The following is a 15,618-nucleotide window of genomic DNA, read 5'->3' on the forward strand; positions in this document are numbered from 1 at the left end:
AAATCTCAAGGAGATAAAGGCTAGAATGATGAACTCATATTTACCTGTTACTCAACTTCTACAGATATCAACATTTTGCCAATTTTGTTGAAGTAAGGTTTGGTTCTATTTTATTTATTTCTAGCCATTTTCCCTTGTTAGGTTCATTTGTTTCCTCTAACCTTCTTCCTGATTATTTCTTCTTTGCCTTTAGTCTTTTCTAATTTGTTTAATATATTGCTACTAAGTTAATTTTCATATCAAATTATATTTCAGTGTTACCTCCTGCATAACCCAAGAAAGATCATACTGCATATAGAAATAAAAAAGAGGAGACAGGAGAGATACCTCAGTGGTTAAGAGCACTGGCTGTTTTTCCAGAGGACCCAGGCAGGTTTGATTCCCAGCACCCACAGAGCAGCTTATAGCCATCTTTAACTCCAGTTCCATGGGATCTGACCCCTCTTCTGGTCTCCACAGACATACATTTAGGCAGCACATCCATACAAATAAAGTAAAATTTAAAGGGGGAGTAGAGAGAGAGAGAGAGAGAGAGAGAGAGAGAGAGAGAGAGAGAGAGAGAGAGAGAGAGGAGAGAGAGTGCGCTAGAGAGAGAGCTGGGGGATGGATAGACCTGAATTTATCTTGGAGTTTGAGGGCTTTCTTATGAGATTATGCTAAGGAACTTTATCTCCTATCTTTAACATAGATCCTGGTAACATGTTAGCTAGCTAGCTAGCCTGCCTCCATACCTCCTTTTTCTTCCTTGTTTTTCATCCCTCCCTTTTCTTTCTTCCTTGTTTTTTTTTCCTTTCCTCTTTCCAGTGAACAAATATAGAAATGAAGAAGTTGGGTAGCTTATTCTAGTGGTCACTAGGAGTACAGATGGTCATACATATTTACATACAAGCCAAACACTTACACACATAAAATAAAATTTAAAAACCATTAAGAAAACAGTAGAATTGAAAAGATTCATATTTTATGGATCAATAAGCTTAATCTATTTTATAAAAATCTCTATTTAGTTTTCATTCAGATCATATACCTAAGGTTTTAGACAAGTCATATAAACTTCTCAAACTTTATCTAATTTTTTGGGGGGAGCAGGCATAAAAATTTTAGAGAAGTTACATAGATTTTTGTGAATCTTTAATATTTTTGTAGTAGGATTTACAAGATTTGTTTTTTGTTTTTCTATGTCGGGAATTTTGCCTGCATGTATATCTGTGTTCCACATGCATGCCTAGAGCCCTTGAAGAACAGAAAAGGTGTTGTACCCATTGTGACTGTTGTTACAGACAGTTGTGAACTGCCTTGTGGATGCTGGGAATCAAACTTAGGTCCTCTGGAAGAGCAGCCAGTGTTTTTTAGGTGCTGAGCCATCTCTCTAGCCCTGTACAGTATTTTGAACTGATTTGAATTCAAATATATTTGTTGTTTGTTTTTATATATTTTAATTATTTTTACTGTATTGAACCCAAGCCCCCCTGCATGCTAGGCAAATATTCTGCAGTTATACCCCAGTTTCTTATTCTTTGTTTTTAAACAGAGGCAAAAGAACCAAAGGATAATAAGGAGGCATCAAGTCCTGATGACTTGGAACTTGAGTTGGAGAATCTAGAGATTAATGATGATACGCTGGAGTTAGAAGGTGGAGATGAAGCTGAAGACCTTACAAAGAAACTCCTTGATGAACAAGGTAAAAGCCTAGTTTTTATTTTTTGTTATTTTTCACACAAACCTCTTAATGAAAAATATGGATCTTTTATTTTTAATCCGTCATTGTTTTCTTAATATTTTTTATTTATTTTTTATTATTTTATGTGTATGAGTGTTTGGCATGTATGTATATATGTGCACCATTTGTGTTCCTGTGCCCATGGAATTCAAAAGAAGGCATCAGATTCCCTGAAATTGGAGTTAGGGAAGGTTATGAACCATTGTCTGAGTGATGGGAACAGGTCCTCTGCAAGAGTAATAAGTGTTCTTAACCACTGTGCCATTCTCCAGCTCCAATTGGTTTTCTAATTATCTTTTCTGTTTTCTTTACTTAGGCACTAAGAGAATTTGATATAAGTTAGAATCTTAATATTATATGACTATTGGCTTTACTGACCATGTGTATTTCAAGTATTTTAATTATAAATATGTTAAATTATTTCTCAGTACTTTCCCAACAATGCGCTAACATTGTCCTGAATATATTTGTGTGTGTATATGTGTGTGTGTGTATGTGTGTGTGTGTGTGTGGGTGTGGTGGATTTCCATCTGTATGGAAATCAGGTGACAACCTAGAGTGTTGGTACTTACTTTTTACCTTCTTCGAAACAGGGTCTCTTTTTTGTTCCCTGCCTCCTATGCCAGCTACCAGGCCTATGAGTTTATGGGGATTCTCCTATCTTCATCTCCCATTCTCCCATAGGAACAGAGGGATTACAGATCTGTGTTACAGTGTCTGTCAAACTCAGGCCAATTACACTGATTTATTCACCTGCCCTAAATATTCTAATTCTATTATAGTTGTTATTAGGATTTGCCATAAACATGTTTGAAAGTTACCCTAAAAATGTTGAGATAGAAATGTTTAGATTTCATTGTTTAGTGTTAATTTTATTTATCTCTTAAATTGAGTAGTTTTCTATTTAGTAATAAGTATACTTATTGTTTTCTAAATAGTTATCTTTATTTATTTGTACATGTATGTATCTATGTGAATGTATGCTGTATATGTGTGTAGGTGTCCACAGAGGCTAGATGAGGGTGTTGGGTTCCTTAGAACTGGAATTATAGGCAAGTGTGAACTATCTAATATGCCTGTTGGGAAATGAATTCTTGTCCTCTAGAAGAGCAACAAGTGCTAACTTCTGAGCCATCTTTCCACTCCGTGCTAGGATTTTTAATTACAACAATACCTTCTATCAGTATTTATTTTCTCTATTTGCGTCATAGTTTTATAGAGCAAATTTTGTTTTTCTATATCAGCAAGAAGAGGCATGGACGTGGCTAATAAATTCCTTAGGTCTAAATCATACTAGCTCATGACGTCAAAGACTTTCTTTCACTGCCTGTGTATAAATATCACAGAAGGGGCTTTAGTTCTATGCTGTGCTTATACAGTTTGTTCAACGCCCGATAGTGTGCTGTGCTTTGGCAGCAACCACCCCCAAAATTACACAGAATGAAGAACCTTGGTTCTTTATCAGCAAAAGTTGATGGGGATATTAATTACAGAATGTGAGAAAATAAATGTCAGGAAGATAAAACTACTAGATTTACTGTAAAGCTATATGAATGTTTTGAATAGATTTTTTAAAAAAATTTGTGTATTTTTATGTAATAGGAGGAGTGGGCTGCATCTCTGCCTGGCTAGCTTAACCCCCAAAATAACCACACAGAAATTGTATTAATTAAATTACTGCCTGGCCCATTATTTCTAGCCTCTTATTGGCTAACTCTCACATGTTGATTAACCCATTTCTATTAAATCTGTTTATCACCATGTGACTGTGGCTTACGAACAAGATTCTAACCTACATCCATCTCAGGCCGGAGATTCATGGCGTCTGCCTGTCTCTGCTTTCTTCCTCCCAGAATTCAGTTCTGTCCTCCCCACCTATCTAAGTTCTGCCCTATCAAAAGGCCAAGGCAGTTTCTTTATTCAACCAATGAAAGCAACACAAATACAGAAGGACCTTCTACATCATGTTTAGGGTAAAAGTTGTTTATAATTAGTATCTGAAATATTATAGTGACTTGATATTATGATTTTAGGGATATCTCCAATATCCTTAGCCCTCTATAAATACTTCACAGAATGTTTTTTTTTTTTTTCTGGTCTGGAGAGAGAGCTCAGTGGTAAAGAACACTTGTTGCATAACTATAAGGACCAGCATTTGGATCCCAGCACCCATATAATAAGGGGGACATTGTCTTCATCATGCTTACCACACCAGTACTCTGGGGAGCAAAGATAAGAGTATCATTGGCATTTGCTGGGTGTCAGCCTAACCAAGAGGCAGAAGTTCTAGATTTAAGAAGAAACTGGACACATGACTCCTCTCCGCCCCTCTGACCTCTGCACAGGCATGCACATATATGTGCATACATGTACCATACAAACTTATCTTCTTCATGGTTTATTTTTCAGATCACTAATAATTGGATGATTTTTGTTCTTAGTCTCTGTTTATTTATTTTTTTAACCTATCCACAAACTAATTTTATATTAGAACAAGAAGATGAAGAAGCCAGCACTGGATCTCACCTCAAACTCATAGTAGATGCTTTCCTCCAGCAGTTGCCTAACTGTGTCAACCGAGATCTAATTGACAAGGTATGTTTTTAATGAGCTTTTCATTTAATTAAATTTGATAATTTTTAAAAAGTTAAAATTATATCATTTCCATCTATTCCCTCTCCTTCCTCCAACTCCTCTTATGTTACCATCTCCCATGCTCCCACGTTCCTGGCCTTCTCTTTGTTTCTGTTAAATATATATGTATGCATAAATACAAATAAAGTTAGGGGGCTTCTTGCAGGCATGGGGACTGCTTCTCCTGCTCTCACCACCCCTTAGTTGCCTATAGTTCTTAGAAGGGTTTTCTTATCCTTATATAGTTTAACAAAAACATATAGACCTTGAAGAGTCTTATACTGTCAAATATCAGTATTATTAGGCTGTGGCAATTATACAGTGAACCAATTTATTTTCAGAGGGAGTCTTTTGTGGGAGTAAATATAGGTAAAATTGGAGCTAGTTATACATTCTTTGTTTAGAAGTAGAAGTAACTCCAGATTCCTGTTGGTCTGATACCTTTCCCCTTCACATAGGGACCTTCAGTTTTAGAAATGTGGTTTTAGAGAAGAATGTGCTGTGTAGATTTCTGATGGCACCCAAGGCCACCAATGTTTTCATAATATTCAGAGTGCCCCACCTTTTACTGTTTTGGTGTTTGCAGACCTGATGGTGAGGAATTTCCTAGTATGTATATAAATGAAGGAGTTAGCACCATTTTATTCTTCATGCCTATAAATTTTAACTTTTAAAATGTTAACTTTCATTTAATATCAGTACTAGTTCTATAAAATGAATGCTTTTATTGCATTTCAATTTTAGAGTATACTTCTATATGTATGTATGTTTTCCTTTTTTAAAACAATTTGTTATATTTTTTATTTTATGTGCTTAGTTTTTCCTATATGATTGTCTGTGTAAGGGTGTCAGTTCCCCTGAAAGTGCAGTTATGGACAGTTGTGAGCTGCCGTGTGGGTGCTAAGAATTGAAACTGGGTCCTCTGAAAGAACTGCTAGTGTTCTTAACCTCTGAGCCATCATTCCAGCCCCATTTTTCTTTTAAATCATCACATATTTGTTTTATTTTGTAAGACTAGGGTCTTGGTATTTATCTCAGGCTACCATGGAATTTGCTATATAGAACCAGGATTGCCTCTCAGGAATTTTCAGCTCATCATATTTGGGTTGTTCTAGTTTGTATTGATTTAGTTTGCTTCTCTGTTGCTGATATTGACCAAAAGCAGCTTGGGGAAAAGAAAATTTTTTTTTATTCTGTAGGCTATAGTCATCCTTGAGGGAAGTTAGAGTTAGGTACAGGAACTTGAAGCAGAAGCCATAGAGGACTGCTGTTCACTGCTTGCTCCTAGGTTTATGTTCAACTGCATTTCTTAGCCAGGCCAAGCCCACCATGCCTAAGGATGATGGTGGTACTTCCCACAATAGGTTGGACCTACCTGCATCAGTTAGCAATCAAGAAATGCCCCACAGTTATTCCCACAATCCAGTCTGATAGAGGCAATGCCTCACAGAGATCTGCCTGCCTCTGCCTCCCGAATGCTGGGATTAAAGGTGTGTGCCACCACTGCCCAGCTTGATACAATTTTAGATTCCACATTGTAACTACCTTTATTTAAGTAACTATTTCATGTCAAATTTTGGTATGGTATAAGAGAAAAGTAATTGCAGAAAAAGTAATTATAGAAGTCCCACATGGTGGTGCAATCCTATCATCAAGAGACAGGTAGGATTGAGAGTTAGAAGAGTCTGGGCTGTATATTTATTGCTTTATAGTAAAACCCTGTCTCAAAAGAAAAGAAAAATAATTGTGATAACTGAGGTTTCTTTTTTGGTTTTGTTTGTTTTTGCATTTAGACACAGGGTTTTTTTTGTGTAGCCTTGGCTGTCCCGGAACTTGCCCTATAGACAACGCTATCCTCAGAATCAGAAATGTGCTTGCCTCTGCCTTCTGAGTACTGGGATTAAAGGCATGCACCATCACCACTTAATGTAGTCCAACTGCTTTTTAAAACAGTATCTACCATTTTTCACTACTTTAGTTTTATAAATTGTAGGGTTTTTTTTTTTTTTTTAACGCTTTAGACATTTACTAAAAACCACGCGGTGGTGGTACACACCTTTAATCCCAGCCGAGGCAGAGGTGGATGAATCTCTGTGAGTTTGAGGCTAGCCTGGTCTACAAAGTGAGTTCCAGGACAGTCAAAGCTATTATATACACCTTGTCTTGCCACCCCCCAAATTATTAAAAGACTTATTTTTATTTTTAAGTGAATTTATGTTTTAGAAACTTCTCTTTGTTTCTCATACAATAATTGGCATTGAATGTTGCCTATACAAAAAGGTCTTTAGCTTGGTGGTGATGAGTCATGTCTTTAATCCCAGCTCTGGGGAGACAGAAGCAAACCAATCTCTTGAGTTTTGAGGCCAGCCTGGTCTACAGAGAAAGTTCCAGGACAACCATAGCTCAACGGAGAAACCCTGTCTTCAAAACAAAACAAAACAAAACAAAACAAAACAAAAAAACAAAAAACAAAAAGAAAAGGTCTTTGAAGTTCTGAATAATTTTTTAGTGTAAAGTACTCGTCATAGAAAATGTGTATAACTACTAGTGACTTCCTTTTTACTTTTAAATCAAATTTATTAATCTCTCTCCTTTTTTTCCTCATAGTGCTTAGAAGAGACCTTTCTAGAGACCCATAGTTACATAATTGTCATTTCTAGGTTTTCTTCAAATGATTTAGAGACATTTTTGTTACTTTTTATGTGATTGAACACATTCTAAATTGAATATTCTCTAGGGTCAGTATAGTTTTCAAAAAAGTTAGTAATTGTAGCATTTATCTCTGCAATCCTTTTTTTTTAAACAGTAGTGAAGTACCACTTTTGTCCAAAGTATTTGCAATATGATGAATACTAATATTTTAAGCAGACTGTCTAGAGAACTCTTATTGATACAGAGAGGAAGCATTCTTCCTAATCCGAGATACTTTTCTACTCTAGTTAGAGTTAATACCGACAGGTTTATTGGCAATAATCTTATAAAATTTATTCCAGATATGTGATGTTACAGACTTTAGTTTCTGTAAGTTATGCATGATCATTTGTGTGTAGCTGGCATAAACCCTATTATCTTATCTCTTAATTGCTTCTGTTATTTTTTTTCCTTTTACCAAGACCTATATAAGTCTTCTGTAAATGCATCCAGTAAATAAAAACATAAACTGAGACAAAAGCTGTACATTCTTAAAATTGCCATATTTCTCATGCAGGATACAGGTCTTGAGCTTCCTTATAATGACTTTCCATTGGAATGGGCATTAAACTGGTCACCTGTTTATACTGTGAGCAATCTCTACTCAGTAGCACTGAGTAAGTTCTATAATCTGTAGGGCAGATGGCAACTGTTTTCAACGTCTTCCCTACACCACCTCACACAGCAATCATAGCTGCCATGGTTCCTTGTCTTTTTCATTTCTCTAATAGCTTCCTCCACAGGTCCCTTTTATCTTTGACATTTAGAAGATTACTTGGAGAAAAATATATAGCTCAATAAAAACAATAAAAAAAAATGACTGAATCTGTCCCCAAAAGATACAGTATTTGTCTGTAATTCCAGAGTGAGAACAGTATCTTGACATGGCTGCTTCCTTCCACTCTGTATTTTGGTGCTAGCATAAAGCTGCAGTGGAGAAGCTCAACAGTAGTGTATATTAGTTACATCATTACTACAACTCTCAAGCTGTAGTTCCCTAGTTCTCAACTTGGTATTAGAGCCATTTCCAGTAAATTCTGGGTTAGCTTTCTGAGAGCCAGATAGATGAATAACACTTTCCTTTGGACCATCGCTTCTTCTTGAGAGGAATTTCTTCCATAGTTGCTGTCAAAGAACCAAATGACTGAAGAGTTTTGGAAAAGTGGCAATTAGGCAGAAAGGTTTAAGACTTTCTAAAATGTAATTCAATAATTTTATGAAGATACAATTAAACTTAAACTGTATATTTAACCACAAAAACTTATAAAGCTCAAGTTTTTCTTATGGATCTAAGTCTGTGCTTTCATTTTACAGATGTGAATGTAAGAGGCTCTCAAGATTACAAATACCTGAATTTTATGTGTTGTGTTATGTGTTTATATTAATTCATCCATGACTTTGAAATGTGGTTTCGGGGCTCCTTCCCCTTGTTATAGAGCTTAATATGTACTGGCAAGATAAAAATACTTGGTTTGTCACTGTCTTTTGTGCTGTCACCAATTAGAATTCCTTACAGGTTCTAAATATCAGTTCTTCCATTCTTGACAGACTAAAGAAATAGGTCTTTTAGAAACATTTTCTGTTCTATCTTTGTATTTTGTATGCAGTGTGGGCACACAAATGCCATGGCATGCATGTGGAAGTCAGAGACAAACTTTGGAAATTGGTTTCTCTCCTTCCATGTGGGTCCCAGGGTTTGATCTCAGATCTCAGATGAGTCTTGGCATCAATGAGCCACCTTTCCAGCCCTAGTTTTATTTTTCAACTCTCAAATGACAAGGATGAAGGACACTGGGGGACCCATGTACCATTCATATGTAATGAACTGTTGTAAGGAGGCCACTTGTTGGTTCCCAGCTGCTCAGCCCCGAAATAATCACACAGAAACTATATTATTTAAAACACTGCTTAGGCCATCATCTCTAGCTTCTTATTGACTAACTCTTACATATTAATTTAACCCATCTCCATTAATCTTTGTATTGCATTCAGTTTAGTTTTCCCCACATACCTAAGTTCTGCCCTATCAATAGACCAAGGCAGTTTCTTTATTCACCAATGGTATTCACAGTATCCAGAGGGGAATCCCACATCAATGAACAATGTAAAATTATTTGTGTATATATGATGTCATTGACTATGAATGTTTTCCTAGTGTTTTTTTTTTTTTTTTTTTTTTTTTTTTTTTTTTTTTTTTTTTTTTTTTTTTGAGACAGGGTTTCTTTGTGTAACAGCCCTACCTGACCTGGAACTAGATATTGTAGACCAGGCTGGCCTCGAATTCACAGAGATCCACCTGCCTCTGCCTCCCAAAGGCTGGGATTAAAGGCATGTACCATCTAGGTTTTAATTCCCCTAGCCATAAATCTAAGGGAATAAATGAGTTCTTTAAAAGATTATTTTAGGCCGGCGGTGGTGGCGCACGCCTTTAATCTCAACACTTGGGAGGCAGAGGCCGGTGGATCTCTGTGAGTTCGAGGCCAGCCTGGTCTATGAAAGCTAGCTCCCTGGCAGGCTCCAAAGCTACAGAAAAACCCTGTCTCGAAAAACGAAAAAAAAAAAAAAAGTTTTGTTTTTTTTAAATGATTTATTTTTTTGTTTTATGTGCCATATGGGTGCTGAGAATTGAATCCAGTTCAATTCTGGAAGAGCAGTTATTTGGAAGAGCAGCCAGTGCTCTCAACCACTAAGCCATCTGTCCACTCCCATAAATCAGTTATTATCTCAATCAGAAATGTTTTATTTCAGTAGTTTTCCTTTTTAAATTTAGTTTTAGTTTTATATTTGTGTAAGTGTTATGTTTGCTGGTACCCACGGTAACCAGGAGTGGAGGTCAGATCTCCTGTATCTGGAGTTACAAGCAGTTGTTAATTATGCAGAATGGGTCCTGAGAATGAAACTTGAGTGCTCTGAGTTTTTGTTGTTTTGTTTTTTTAATGTTATTTTGAGACAGGTTTCTCTGGGTAACTCTGGCTGTCCTGGAACTCTTTGTAGACCAGGCTTCTCTAACTCAGGGATCTGCCTGCTGAGTGCTGGAATTAAAGACATTTGTACATTGCTACCACCACCACCCAGCACTTGGAACTTGGGTACTCTCAAAGAGCAGGAAGTGCTCTTAACCACTGAGCCATCTGGAAAGTCCAGTCCTTAGTAGTTTCTGTTTTGTTTTGTTTTGTTTTGTTTTTTTAAACATTTACTTATTATGTATGGATACCTTTGCCTTGTACTTATTTGGTGATTGGAGTTGGTTTACTTCTAAAGTGTGGATTCTGGGGATGAGGCTCAGCTTAGGCGTGATGACAAGTGCCTTTACCCTCAGATCCATTGGCTAGTATATATAATAATGAGAAAAGTTTTAAGTTTCCTTGATTCTGGCAACCATTCTAATCTTCTTTTTAAAATTCTCTTTTCCTTTTTTTAGGGTTTACTTATTTTTATGTTATCTATCATCTTTTACCCATATATATATTTGTGTACTATGTGTGTGCCTGGTGCCCACAGATGCCAGAAGAGGGTGTCAAATGCTCAGAATGGAGTTACAAATAGTTGTAAGCCTCCTTATTGTTGCTAGGAATTGAACCCAGGTCTTCTGAAAGAGCAACCAGTGTTCTTAATTGCTGAGCTAGCTCATCTTTTTTGTTGTTGTTTTCTGTAGTTTCTTTAATCTTTCTTAAATAAATAAAAGACATATTTGTGTTCTCTAGTTACTTCTAAAATCTCCTGATGGAAAAATATGCCCAGATATGGGTCGCTCACCGTCAACTCAAATGCATTGTGAGCCTTCTTGGTTCATACATTGTCTCCTTCACAGCAGGTGAATCACTGTTGTGAATATTCATTCATAAACAATTCGCTTTCGACTTTTTAATTTCTCTCATAGCTTATAATTATATGTATACCATTTATCCCAAAGTAAGAATTTTTTTTTTGTTTTTTGTTTTTTTGTTTTTCGAGACAGGGTTTCTCTGTAGCTTTTGGAGCCTGTCCTGGAACTAGCTCTTATAGACCAGGCTGGCCTCGAACTCACAGAGATCCCGCCTGCTTCTGCCTCCCCAGTGCTGGGATTAAAGGTGTGTGCCACCACCGCCCTAGTAAGAATTTTCTTATGTGACTTCTGTGAGAATGCCATTCATTTTTCGCTCCATGAATTTGATGATCAGAAAATTTATCTTTGTGTAAGGTAAAACATTGGTTATTGAGTTTGTATTTTATTTACTTGAGCATTTGAAACAAGTTTTCAAAAAGCTGCTTAATGAGTTGTCATACAACAAAGAAATATAACTAACTTTACTTGATTCTCATTTATCCTTATATGGCAGGCACTGACTGGCTGGAATTTTCACTACCCTGTCTCTGTCTCTTAAGTATAGAGGTGTGTGCCACCAAGCCTGGATTCTTGTTTTTAAAGATATCTTCAAATATATTAATTCTTGTAGTTTATCTATTCGAGTGTTATTTTTTTCATTTCACATAAACCCTGTGTGTACTAGATGTTGACATTCTGTACTTAGCTTCAGATATGTGGAACATTAAAATTTTTGTTATATTTATTTAGTGTGTGTCTGTGTGTGACTGTGTGTCAGAGAGAGAAAGACGGAGAGGGAGGGAGGGGGGAGTGTGCAAGCGAGCCCATACTGCTCCAGGGAGTTTTAGAGGATGCTTTATGGGAGTTGATTCTTTTTCACTGTATATTAGGTCCAGGGGATTAAACTCAGGTTAACACGCTTGGCAGAAAGTGCCTTATCCTTTTGAGCTATCTTGCTAGCCCCCCAAGTAGAACACTTTAACACAACTTTCTATGTGTGTTTACCTAAGTGGCCTTTGATAATTAAGGTAAGAAAAGTCTTAGCTGGCCAGTGGGTGGTACACATCTTTAATCCCAGCAGTTAGGAGGCAGAGGCAGGCAGATCTCTGAGTTTGAGGACAGCGAGGGCTACCCAAGGAAAGTCTTTATTGCCTGTCTATTTTTCTTAAATTCATTTAGATAGATAACAGAAGGTAAGTACAGACATCCCTCTATCGGCTGGTTTCACCTCTGTAGATTCAGCCAACCATAGGTAGTAAATATTTTTTTGTGTGTGGAAAAAAAATGCATCTTTTCTGAACACATACACTTTTTTAGGTTGAAATTATCTATATTTTTAAAGCATTTACGTTGTGTTACTGTCAGTAATCTAGAGATGATTTAAAATATATGGGAAGATGTGCCTAAGTTACATGCAAACACTATGCTTTTACATATGCAACTTGAGCACCTGTAAATTTGCCTATTTTGGGAGATTTCTGGAACCAATTTCCTTATGGATACTCAGGGACAGTGGTGCCTTCTAACTAATGTTTCTGTTTTTCCAAAAACTTTTTAGAATGTAAGTCTTTTCTTGTTTATCTTTTTATGCTTATGTTGGATTTAAGACAGCAACAATCTGTTTGCTTCTTAAAAAACTGTGTTTTGGTTGTTCTTATCAGCACTAGTAGCTATCTTTACTTACACTAAATATCCCAGGGCCTCCCACATGCTAAGCAAGCACTCTGCCACGGAATTGCAGCATAAGTTCCTTATCCTGTTGTGTGGTGGTGGTGCACACCTTTAATACCAGCACTCAGGAGGCAGAAGCAGGTGGATCTCTATGAGTTTGAGACCAGCCTGGTATGCAGAGCAAGTTCCAGGACAGCCAGAGATATACAGAGAAACCCTGTCTCGAGAAAATAAACAAACAAATAAATAGACAAAAAATGACTACTTATCCTAGTACTGATTTACTTGGTTTTAGACACAGATTGAACTTTTTAAAGTTACTTGTACTTTAATCTCATGGCAGATTTTTAAAGCTACCTTTAAGTTCTATTCCCAATACAAAGTTGCATTTTTGTTAAAAGTAGGATATATATATATATATTTTTTTTTTTTTTTTTTTTGAGGGGGGCAGTTTGAGACCGATTTCTCTGTAGCTTTGGAGCCTGAAACTAGCTCTTATAGACCAGGCTGGCCCTGATCTCCCAGAGATCCATTTGCCTCTGCCTCCCAAGTGCTGGGATTAAAGGCGTGCGCCATCACTACCCGGCTAGAAGATATTTATTTTTAGACTTGTAGAAAGAAAGGACTTGCTGGGCGGTGGTGGCGCACGCCTTTAATTCCAGCACTCGGGAGGCAGAGGCAGGCGGATCTCTGTGAGTTCGAGACCAGCCTGGTCTACAGAGCTAGTTCCAGGATAGGCTCCAAAGCCACAGAGAAACCCTGTCTCAAAAAAAAAGAAAGAAAGGACTTTAGGGCTTTATGATCTTGTAGTTTGGGATGTGTTTATTGTTTATAATACTAGTGTCTTAAAAACTATTTTTGGGATGTTTAGGAACAATTAAAACATTGGCTTAGGGTTTTTACTTTTAGTAGCTATGCTAAGGATTTTTTTTTATATATACAAAATAAAAATGTTCTTTTTCCTTTAGGCAGCTATGGATTTTTGCATGAACATGAACACAAAGGCAAATAGGAAGAAGTTGGTACGAGCCCTCTTCATAGTTCCTAGACAAAGGTCAGTATTTGGAACAGAAATTTGTTGATAGTTGTAAGATCAAACATTCTTACTATTTCTTTAAAATGATCACTTGACTTAGTTTTCTTATTTCAGTAGGTGCTATTATTATTAGCATGTTCCTAGGACTTTTATTAATTTTTGTCTTGTTTTGCTTTCTTCTACATGCTACTTTAAGAGAAAATATTTAATAATAAGAATAACTTGGTGCATATGGTGCTGTATACTGTAATTCCAGCACTCAGGAGGAGGCTGAAGCACATGGATCTAGTATTTGAGGACAGCCTAAGCTATGCAATTGAGGCTCAAAAAACAAAACAGGCTGGGATTGGCGGCTTATGCCTTTAATCCTAGCACACTAAGGCTGAAGCAGGTAGGTCTCTATGAGTTCATGGCCATCCTTGTCTGTATAGTGAGGTGCACGCCAACCAAGGCTACATAGTACGATCCTGTCTTAAAACAAAACCCCCAAAATGAAACAAACCAGGTGTGGTGGTATACACCTTTGATTTCAGCAAAAATTATGTGACAGAGGCAGGCAAACCTCTGTGAGGAGGCAGGGGCAGGAAGTTCAGTTTAACAATAGCCTGGTCTATGTAGTAAATACCAGGATAGCCAGGGCTATGTAGAGAGGTCCTCTCTTAAAACAGAAACAAGCAAAACAAAAAACAAACCCTAAATAATAAACCCAGTAATGCTAGAAGCAGTTGGTTAGTTAGTTTATTATATAGGTTTTTTTGAGAAGGATTTATATTTTGTATAGATATGAGAGTAATTTAGTATATTTAATTCTTAAGCTTAAATGGAAATTTTCAAGTTGTTTGAATTTTAATGTTAGGGAAGAGATAAATCTGCCTAGAGATTTCACTCAGTAAAATTGAAGGCTACAGTAATGATGGTCGTAACTCAAGATACCCAATTACATAACACAGAGAGAATTTTGATGCTGTGTTAGCTAAATGAAAATCTATCTATATCCTTCAGATCTTTTCAGACCATTTACCTAGATCTAAAGGAGGTCCATTTCTGTTACTAGATTATTTTTTTTTCTCTTATGAGACAAGATCTTATTGATGCTGGTCTGGAACTCTTATATGATTCAGTCTACTTCAAATTTGAGTTTTTCCTGCTTTAAACTTCTGAACAGAAGGTTTATGGGTGTAACCACTGTTTCTGGTTAAGAAGTGTGTTGGGGCTAGAGATGATTCAGTAATTAGAAGGTCTTGTTCTCCAGGAGAATCAAGGTCTGATTCCCTGCACCGACATCGTGGTTTATAAATGAAACACCAGTTCCAGGGGATTTAATCTAATGCTTGACTCTGCCATGACATTGGTGGGCACTAGGCACACATGTTGTACATAATACATGCATGTAGGCAAAATACCCATGCATGTTAAATAGAGTAAATTAATCTAAAGAAGTTTGTTAACTGCCATGATTAACTACTTAGTTTACAATGTAACTAAGATTGTTTCTTGCCTCCAAAGATAAGGATTTTATTGAAGATTTTATGATACATTGATACATAGAGACTAGGGTTACTCTAGTACTGCTAAAATTTCTCAGTGAAACCAAATCCTTACTTAGCCTTTTCCTTTATCTTAAAAATTACTTACTTTCTTTTGTTATGGGTTATGGGTATTGTGCTTGCATGAATGTCTGTGCCATCTGTATGCCTGGTACCCATAGACATAGAAGAGGTATTGGATTCCCTGGAACTGGAGATGGTGGTGAGCTGTCATGGATGGGTGCTAGTAATCAACCCCAGATCGTCTGAAAGAATAGCCAGTGCTCTTAGCCTCTGAGGCAACTCTCTAGCCCCTCTTTTTCTTTTTCTTTTTCTTTTCTCAGCACTGTTAATTTGAGCATATTTTTTTTTATTTTAATAGGTGGACGAATAAGGAATACTAGTACAGTGAGATAGTGATTAATAATATACTTTAGAAAGATGACTTTATGTTGATTTATCCATTATATCATTATATATTAAATGAGGGGCAAGGGCTGGAAAGATGGGTGGGTCAGTGGTTAAGAGCACTAGT

General features: G+C 36.7%; 1 protein-coding gene across 8 annotated transcripts in view; it reads left to right on the forward strand.

The window, feature by feature from the left end:
• Upf2 (UPF2, regulator of nonsense mediated mRNA decay) overlaps positions 1 to 15,618 on the forward strand; it is a 101,198-nt gene that overhangs the window by 19,007 nt on the left and 66,573 nt on the right. For all 8 annotated transcript variants that reach the window (XM_026783014.1, XM_005354864.3, XM_013349043.2 and 5 more), the window contains exons 6-8: positions 1,532 to 1,681; positions 4,212 to 4,315; positions 13,490 to 13,575. In XM_026783014.1, coding sequence (XP_026638815.1) covers positions 1,532 to 1,681; positions 4,212 to 4,315; positions 13,490 to 13,575 — 340 coding nt within the window. The remainder of the gene's footprint in view (positions 1 to 1,531; positions 1,682 to 4,211; positions 4,316 to 13,489; positions 13,576 to 15,618) is intronic.

The sequence above is a fragment of the Microtus ochrogaster genome, chromosome 16 (genome assembly GCF_000317375.1).
Source record: "Microtus ochrogaster isolate Prairie Vole_2 chromosome 16, MicOch1.0, whole genome shotgun sequence".
NCBI classification, from domain to species: domain Eukaryota; kingdom Metazoa; phylum Chordata; class Mammalia; order Rodentia; family Cricetidae; genus Microtus; species Microtus ochrogaster.